This window comes from Macrobrachium rosenbergii, chromosome 42, assembly GCF_040412425.1.
Source record: "Macrobrachium rosenbergii isolate ZJJX-2024 chromosome 42, ASM4041242v1, whole genome shotgun sequence".
Taxonomy (NCBI): domain Eukaryota; kingdom Metazoa; phylum Arthropoda; class Malacostraca; order Decapoda; family Palaemonidae; genus Macrobrachium; species Macrobrachium rosenbergii.
The window spans coordinates 24,192,181-24,202,651 of NC_089782.1; the positions used below are offsets into that span (position 1 = coordinate 24,192,181).

The window sequence follows — 10,471 nt, forward strand, 5'->3', positions numbered from 1 at the left end:
AACTACTCTCAGTCAAAGTATACGACTTTATGAAAGAATTTACACCCTTCAATCCGTTAAATAAAATCCTCATTACTTCTATTCATTGTAAATTACTATCAAGTCTTACTAGCCTCCGATTCAACAAGAACGACCCTGGCTACTCTCAGCCAATGTAAATTACTTTATCAAAACAATTTACAACCTTCGGTCAGTTAAATAAAATCTTCGTGTTTTCTACCCATTGTAAATTACTGTCAACTCTTACTAGCCTCAGATTTTTTTAAGAATGACCCTGGCTACTCTAAGTCAATGTAAATTACTTTATAAAAACAATTTACAACCTTCACCCCGTTAAATAAAATCCTTGTGTTTTTTATCCACTGTAAATGACTATCAACTCTCACTGGCCTGCGATTTCTTAAGAATGATCCTGGCTACTCTCAATCAACGTAACAACTTTATTAAAACAACCTGACATCCTTGAATCCGTTAAATAACTTTTTAAAATTATTTTCTACCCTTAAAATCCTCTAAAACCTTGGTAATGGACACAGCCTTACTGCTTTGGCATATTGTCCGAATCATGTCACTCATAACTGTTCACATAATATGATGAGTTAAAATGATTCAAAACTAAATGAAAAGCTGACTGGTAAAGGGTTACGGACGACCTTGATCAATCAATACAAGAAGTTAATCTCTTGACATTAAAGCAGGAATATCTATGATATTGGCTGAAATAAAAATATTGAAGAATATCATTCAGAGAATGTTATTCGAAGAATGTTATTACAGAATATCAATTACAATATCAACTTCAAATCTGAATCCAAGGGAAGAATACTAATTGGAATAGCTTATTGGATGAGAATATTAGCAAAGGAATAGAAATTCAAGAATGTTGCATAAAGAGGTAACCCAAAAACACTTAATCAAAGAACATAAGATGAAATTAAATTAAAATAATATATGGGATATATTCATACATACCTATATAATATATATACATATACATACACAGTATATATATATGTGTGTATGTGTGTGTGTTACAGGAATAATGGTATGAAAATATGAATCCAAGAATATCATTAGTGTGCAACAAATTCAAGGTTATTACTGAGGCAATATTAATCCAAGAATATTAATCTTCTCCTCTTCCACCCTGATAAAGCCTGTGGCTCTTCGTTAGAGCGCACGGAAAGAATGGGGGGAGAATCTCTTCATATTCTAATTCGTGTTTTCGTAAATTATCGTCCTGCGTTCCCTACCGCACGACTACTGCAGAGAGAAAAGAGAGAGAGAGAGAGAGAGAGAGAGAGAGAGAGAGAGAGAGAGAATTCGTGATTAAACATTCTGAGCTGCTATTATAAGGACGTTCTCACCAGAGAAACAGATGTATTATAATAACCAATTAATAATAATAATAATAATAATAATATTAATAATAATATTATTAATTAATTAATTAATTATTATTATTATTATTATTATTATTATTATTATTATTATTATTATTATTATTATTATTGCCTTTTTATAGAAAGGGTCATGAACTTGTTAAGCAAACTTCTAAAGTAATTCTATGTGAGGAAACAAGGTAGACAATGGAACATACAAAATAAAAAATTAACGGAAATAGAAAGCTAACAGACAAAGATACGGAGACTAATGATCACAACAGTTCAGAAGTAAACCAAAAAGTCACGACAAATGGGTTTAGAGGTTTAAAGTGGCACTCCAGAATGGGAAAATGATTTATTTGAGACTGCACTACAATAAGGAAATTGCGATCACAGGTTGTTGTTATTATTATTTATTATTATTATTATTATTATTATTATTATTATTATTATTATTATTATTATTATTATTATTATTTTATTCAGATGAAAGTATTCATTTGGAACAAGCCCACCACAGGGGCCATCGACCCGAAATTCAAGCTTCCAAAGAATACACCGTTCATTAGGAAGAAGTAAGAGGTAGTTAAGTGAAATATAGAAAGATGAGATTCCATTTATCAAAAAATAAAAACAAATAAATTAATAAATAGATAATAGATAAAAAAAAAGTATCAAAATGCAAGAATAGTATTAGGGTTGTAATGCATTGCATTTTCGCTTGAACTTCTGAAGTTCCATTTTGAAACGGCTGTTGTCTCCCAATAGATTCTGGATGCGCTGACACGAATTAACTTAATTTTCATTATGCTACCATGCACCGCAATGTGCATTCACATATTCTTTCTGCTCTGTGTGATAAGGATAATCTAAGGGTGATGAAGTCCACGTTCAACTATCACAGAATCGTAAGGGTGAAAATTTACAAAAAATAAAGTGCTTGATATATTATAAATAGGACGCAATTGCAAAATTAGATGATTACTGATGCAATTTTTGTTGGGGAAGATATTTACCATATACTCTTATCAGAATACAGCAAGCGGAAAGAAACCCACTTTTCTAGTATACTGAACTACTACTACTACTCTCTCTCTCTCTCTCTCTCTCTCTCTCTCTCTCTCTCTCTCTTACTTAGATGATACTGATGCCACCAATCTCGCCCAACGGGCAGCTGGCTCTATTCCATCGCTCGCAGGCTCTCACTCTAAATCCTCTCTAACGTCTTCATCTCATTCTATGAAATCTCTCACCTCATGGCCTCAAATTCTTCCGCTGTTGCCTCAAGTATAAATTAGGTCAGGACCATAACTTATTCTCACGTCATGACCTCAAATTTATTATGGGTCAGGTCATGACCTGAACTGTCTTAGTTCATGGCTTCAACTCCACCACCGGTCAAGTATTCGAATATCTCTTAAGCCATAGCCTGAACTATATTTCAGATGATCACCTAAGCTATTATAGGTCATGCCTTGAATTATAAATGGCCATAACCTTGATCATTTCTTAGGTCAGAGACTCCATTATTTTCAGGTCATGACCTGAACCATATCTTCAGTTATGTCTCATGTCACCAATTAATCTAACTTTTACGCACTGACATTAAATATCTTAGGTTACGGCCTCGACAGAATTTAAGGTCATAATGACCTGAACTATATCTACGACAAGGAAAAGTGTTAATAAATCACTTTAATACCTTTAGCGATATTATCACGAAATTACAGCTTATTATAGATTGCGGTACAACAGGCTGCCGCCATTTGTGTAAGCTCTCCCGCTTGGGGGATTACCGCAAAGGTTACCAGGAAATGTCAGGCTACAGCCACTGTGTAATGACCCTCCGTTCGCTTAATTTCGCTTCACATTTATTTGATAACGACCAAGGTGCAGAGCAATAGGAGAAGACACGCTCAGGAATAATAATAATAATAATAATAATAATAATAATAATAATAATAATAATAATAATAATAATAATAATACCTGCAGACCAGAAGAATATAACAAGAAGAATAGAGAAAACTCCCTACAAGATAAATGTTAAAACAGTATTTGTTTTTAATAACACTGCCCTGAAAGGGGGAATCCTTCCAAATAATAATAATAATAATAATAATAATAATAATAATAATAATAATAATAATAATAATAATAAGAAGAAGAAGAAGAAGAAGAAGAAGAAGAAGAAGAAGAAGAAGAAGAAGAAGAAGAAGAAGAATTTACAGATAGAATAAATAACAGTGTTAAAGAGAAAAAGAGTGAAGAGAGGGTGCAAACAAAGGGAGACTGAGGTAAAGAATGGAGAAAAAGATACTACAGCAAGGGCTAAGAGAGAGAGAGAGAGAGAGAGAGAGAGAGAGAGAGAGAGAGAGAGAGAGAGAGAGAGAGAGAGAGAGAGGAATCGAATGCAACAAAGAAACAGTAAAAGACAAGAGATTAGAAACTATATAAATCCGTCTTCATAACCCAAACCCCCAACTCTGACGTAAAGAACTGCAATGCAACTTAGAAATATCACAACATATCCTGGAAACTTTCCAGTGATATTGCAAATGGAACGGAGGGATATGGAAAACCAAATTGGCATTGAGGAGACACGAGAACAGCGCTCGGCTCCACCGAATGGGATGAACTATCGAGCTGGTGTTCACCCTTGATGGCTTTCATAAATTATCTTCAGTTCCGTTTGCAGAAGTGATGTTTTTAGTTACTTCTCTCTCTCTCTCTCTCTCTCTTCTCTCTCCTCTCTCTCTCTCTCTCTCTCTCTCTCTCTCTCTTTGTCTTTTCAGTACAGACATATAAATTATATATATATATATATATATATATATATATATATATATATATATATATATATAAATATATATCTTACCCAAATTTACATATATATACATATATTTATCTATCTATCTTTATAAATATATATACATATATTTATCTATCTATATATATATATATATATATATATATACATACAGAGAGAGAGAGAGAGAGAGAGAGAGAATGCTACATAGGCAGTTAGTCAGACACAACTATACACAGAATATAGCATAAAAACAGTGTGATTATGTAATATATATTATATATATAGTATATATTACATATATACTACATATATAGATGGACAGAAAGATAGAAAGATAGATAAAAGCTGAGAGAGAGAGAGAGAAGAAGAAGGAGCGAACAAGACCGTAATTAGTCAGATGATCCTTTAATCCCGCAAAGTCTAAAATTCATCATAAATTCTAATTACCCCTGGTTACTCCCAGCCGAGAAAAAGATAGGGAAAATGAAGAGGGAGAAATGAAGAAGAAGGAAAAAAAAAAGACTACGAAAACGAGATGAAAACGAGTACGGGGAGCAAAACGAGGCCCCGATTCTAAATGAGCTATTTTCTGAAAAGCCGAATGCGGTAATTAGTTAATTCTAGAAATGCAGATGACATGTCATTTGTCGGAATGAGATAGTTCGGGTGCTGCTCGCGAGGACATTTCCCAGGAACTAACGTAGTCTGTTTTCTCTCTTTTTTTTCGGTAGCACTTTTTTTTTTTAATGCACTTCGTGAACTATTTACGAGCAGTTTTTTTTTTGAGCTATGTAGTTAAGTAAACTTTCCTCGTGATTCTATATAATTTAACAAGCTTGATTCTTTAGAATTTAACAAACTTGATTCTATACATTTAACGAACTTCATTCTACACAATTTAACAAACTTAATTCTTTAGAATTTAAACAAACTTGATTCTATAAAATTTAACGAACTTGACTCTATACAATTTAACAAACTTCATTATTTAGAATTTAACGAACTTGGATTCTATACAATTTAACAAACTGGATTCTATACAATTTAACAAACTTGATTCTATACAATTTAACAAACTTCATTATTTAGAATTTAACGAACTTGATTCTATACAAATATAACAAACTGGATTCTATACCATTTAACAAACTTGATTCTATACGATTTAACAAACTTGATTCTACACAATTTAACAAACTTCGCGTACTTTTCTTTTTAGAGTCTAAACACCCTCGGAAACTTCGATTTCTTTGAACAAATTTCGCCTCATTTTGACAACTTCCTTATTAGAGATGAAACCTCTATGCATTCTAATAAATTCTAGAAAACACCGTGTTTTTTATGTCATTACTGAACTGAAATGACCAGTACTCTCAACAGTCTAACATACTTTTTTCCTGTTCCTGAGAGGTAAGCATCAAAGATTGTCTTACAATTTCAGCATTCTTTCATTAACAATTGTGGTGTTGAAAGTAATTTTTAAAATTACCAGCAAATCATGCGTGTATGAGCCAGGTAATATATATTTTTTTAAATTATATAATGGGAAATATCTCAGTAGTTATTCATGTGTTTACAGCGGGCACACGCACACGCAGACATGTGTGTGCGTGTGTGTGTGTGTGTGTGAGCAATCCAACTAATATGAAACTTAAACAAACTATACAGATTTTACATTTAAACCTCAGGTGAGTCACAGGCAATATAAACAGTATAAACAAGTAAAAAATGCCCCGAGGTTTCTTCAGCGCAATCGAGCTTTCTGTACAGCATATTATCAAGGCCACCAAAATAGATCTATCTTTCGGTGATCTCGGTATAATGCTGTATGAGCCGCGTCCCATGAAACTTTAACCACAGCCCTGTAGTGGTTAGCCTACATCGTTGCCAGATGCACGATTATGGCTAGCTTTAACCTTAAAAAAATTAAAAACTACTGAGGAGGGCTGCAATTTGGTATGTTTCATGATTGGAGGGTGGGTGACCAACATACCAATTTGCAGCCCTCCAGCCCCAGCAATTTTTAAGATCCGATGACGTGCGGACAGAAAAAGTGCGACAGAAAAAGGACAGACAAAGCTGGCAACAATAGTTTTTTTTTCAGAAAACTAAAAATGAGAGAAAAATAACGTGTCTGGAAGATTAGAAGCAAACAAAACACGGAGTAATGTTCCAATACCGAAAAACCGGACCATTCACAAAACTTCTAAAGAGCAGTGTCTGATATAGTACTGATAAAATACTTGAAACAGTCTTTCAAAAACAAAGACAAAGGTGAAGCTATCAAGAACAGCCACAAATAGGGTTTATAAAATGAGAAATAGAAATATTCTTTTAAACCCGACAGAAGTTGTTTCTCAAGAGTAGTGTCTCATGCAGTACTTATTAAATATGAGATTAGCTTCCTGAAAAATAAAAGACAAGGAGGTGTTAGGGGGAAGTGCATAAAATAGAAATAATGAAATTAAGGATGGACTGCGAAAATAAAGGACTAAATGAAGCTCCAGAGGTCACTATTTTGAAAATAGTGAAGCTATTGCTGTCAGTGCCTTTAATATTACAGATGAAGATAGGGAGACACTTCTCGACACAAAGAAGATAATAAAGGGAAAAACAGAACAAAATTAATTCCAGGTAATATACAACGGCACAGTTACTGCTCAAAAGTTTCAGATCGGTTATCACAGTTACTGATCAACAGTTCCTGAACTTCAGCCACGGATACTGCTCAAAAGTTTCTGACCTACAGTCACACTTATTGGTCAAAGTTTCTGAACTACTGTCACTGTTTTTAATACAAAAAAATCTACACTGCTGCTGCAGTTTTTGATAACATGTGTTCGCAGAACCTCCCAAGATACGAGACGTATGCTACAAGTACAGTATGATCAGCCCCTTATAGAGCTGGAGGAGCTGAGCAAATGAAAATTGAAAGCAGTTACCTTTCGACGAAAGTGCTTGGGGAAATAATTATACAGATCTATTCTCACTCAGACATTAATGTCCCTGTCTGCATGAGAGCGAGTCCCTCTAAAAGCCCAAGTTAATCATATTTTTAAAAGCCAGTTAATAATTTGACGCCGCATTTAACAGTGATATATAAAGTGAGTTTATCACATCAACACAATTTTGCATAAAGTTTAGTCTTTTGATGAGTTTTAGCACAAGAGGGCAGTAAAATCCCTAAAAATGGAAAAATATCCCTAAAGAAAAATACAGAATAAACACAAACATGAACTTTTGTATTACACACAAATGCATTGGACAGACACACACACAATATAAATATATATTTATATATATATATATATATATATATATATGTGTGTGTGTGTGTGTATATATATATATATATATATATATATATATATATATATATATATATATATATATATATATATATATATATATATACTATATATATATATATATATATATATATATATATAGTATATATATATACAGTATATTTATCCATATTGTGTGTGCACGCGCGTGCGCTCTGATGCTTTCTTTTTCTAAATCTAGGACTATGTATAAATGCACAGGATATCTGTACACAGATTACCTGCGCTTGCGAGAAAAAAAATCATATTGTATTTTACAATAGCTATCGAATGATACAATACAAAAGAAACCTTTGCATTGGTGGCCTTTATTGATAAGAAATCAATTAGAGGATTATTATTATTATTATTATTATTATTATTATTATTATTATTATTATTATTATTATTATTATTATTGTTTTGTTCTTGCTCTTGTTGTTGTTGCTGAAAACATTTTTAATTAGATGACAGGACTCAGTCATCAGATTTGTACATATATTGTCAACAACTCTTTTGTATATCATTAAAATCATTACAAATTATTAAATATCATTGCAATTCTTTTTAATATTGATAACACAATACATACCGAATAAAACTCCCACTATTAGCTTACTGCAGGCAAATTATCAACAATGACACAACTATCTGAAAGCCGTGATATTACAATGAGTCTTTTGTTTGGTTAAAAAAAAAACTCAAAATTGTAAATTGCAGCTTTTGATGCATTAATATTATTCATGTTTGGGCGCGTTCATATGCAATACATAGTCATACAAACGTGCGTTTCAATATTTGTATGCATGCATGCATGTATGTATGTATGTATGTATGTATGTATGTATGTATGTATGTATATATATAATATATATGTATATGATATATATATATATACATACTATATATATATATATATATATATATATATATATATACTGTATGTAAATAAATATATATATACATATATCTGTATATAAATAAATATATATATATATACATATATATATAAATATATATATATAGATAATATATATACATACATATATATATAAATATCTATATATAGATAATATATATAGTATATATATATATATATATATATATATATATATATATATATATATATATATATATCTATATATACATATCACAAATGATAAAACATAAGCTTTAAAATATGAAAAATACCTCTCCTCTTCCTGAGTTAAAGTACTTCGGGAAGGCCATACACGTTTATGCATTAGCAGACACTTTATGGATCACATGTATAAAAAGTACCTATACATGCACGTTTGTATTTATGTATAAAATAAGATATATAACAGAAAGCACAAGAAGAAGAAGAAGAAGAAGAAGAAGAAGAAGCAGAAGAAGAAGAGGAGGAGGAGGAGGAGGAGGAGACAGCAGAAGAAGGAGAAGGAGGAGAAGAAGAAGTGGGTGGGCATTGTGGTAGGGACTGACCTTGATGGGTTGCTGGAGTCCTCTTGGCTGAATCATGTAGCTTCCGCTTGTCCAATTGCCTCGTTGCATGACCTCGGTACAGTCCACTGGCAGGGGGGGATCCGTGGCCCCGGGGGGATCAACAACCAAGTCCGGGATGAGGTTGTCTGTCACAATAGCTTCGGGAAGGGTGGTCTCCTGGGACACCTGCGTCTCCTGGGATTCTCCCCCAGGGGAGGAGGAGGAGGAGGAAGCTGCCCCTGATTCGAGGGAGACGTTGCGTGGGGTCTCGCCTTCCTTTCCATCCTCGACGTGGCGCCCTTCGGACGATTTGTTCTTCTTCTTCTTCTTCTCCTCCGAAGAGGAGGAGGACTTGCCCGACTGCCCTGCGGAGGAGGAGGTGGAGTTGTTGTTGTTGTTGTTGTTGTTGTGGTGGTTGCGGTTGTGGTTGTGGTGGTTGTTTTTGTGCGTGCCGTTGTGCGTGTGGTTGTGGTTGTGCACGCGCGTCACGTTGATGCCGTTGACGCTCATGGCGTGCAGGATGCGCTGGTGGTCCCGCTGCAGGGACTTGAGGCCGTCCTTGACCTTGCGGTGGTGGGTGCCCCCGCGGAGGGCCTTCGACATCTTCCTCACCTTCTTCTTGATGTGGAGGTTGTGTTCGCCCATGTCCCTCACGGCGGCACTGATTTGGGCAACGGCCTGAGCCAGGCGGCTGTGTTCGTCCCTGGCCTCCTGCATGGAGGCGGCCACTTCCCTCATCTGTCCCAGGAGGCGTCCCACCTCCTCCAGCACCAGCATCTCTTCTCCTGCAGAAGAGGAGGAGGAGGAGGAGGAGGAGGAAGAGAGGAGCGATGAGGAGGACACCGCCAGGCCGCCCTTAGTCGTCGCAGCAGCAGAAGCAGCGGCGGTTGTGGTAACGTTGATGGAGGAGCTGGTGAGGGAAGGCGGTGCTGGGCTTGTTAAACTTTCATCTCGTTTCTCAGGGGTTGTGGGGCTGAGCGAGAGGTTCGCTGAGGGCGTCGGCGGCGTCGTCGTCGTGGTCGTAGGCGTCTGGGCCGTGGGGCCGACGGTCAGCCCCAGGAGCGACGGTAAAAACGACGTCAGGAGGAAGACGACGAGGGAGAGAGTGACCTGCATCCTGCCTCTGTCCCCGACACCCGTAAACTGAAGCAAGAGCTTCCCTCGAGCTCCCCCGAAACGCTTTCTCTCTCTCTCTCTCTCTCTCTCTCTCCATCCTCCCAAAACATCCTCCATCCTCCCACCACCTCCACTCCCACCCTCCGTCGTTCCTCAGAGGGTCCCCATCTTTTTATTTTTTCATTTATGCCGTATTTTGACCCTCAATTATGTGATAAAGCCTGACGAAAGGGAAACAAAAAAGGCGATAAATCCTATTAGGGAGGGAGTAAAACAATGTTGGAAAAGAAGTGGAAGCAAACACAAACAAAATGCAAAATAAACAATCATGAGACTATCCAATCTGCATATGAAATGACGCTACAAAT

At 35.5% G+C, this 10,471-nt stretch overlaps 1 protein-coding gene across 1 annotated transcript in view; it reads right to left on the bottom strand.

The window, feature by feature from the left end:
- The window catches only part of LOC136828059 (fibrinogen C domain-containing protein 1-like), a 355,430-nt gene extending 345,286 nt beyond the window's left edge, over positions 1–10,144 (bottom strand). The window contains exon 1 of the mRNA XM_067085762.1: positions 8,988–10,144. Coding sequence (XP_066941863.1) covers positions 8,988–10,103 — 1,116 coding nt within the window. The 5' untranslated portion in view covers positions 10,104–10,144. The remainder of the gene's footprint in view (positions 1–8,987) is intronic.
- Positions 10,145–10,471: the final 327 nt, after the last annotated feature.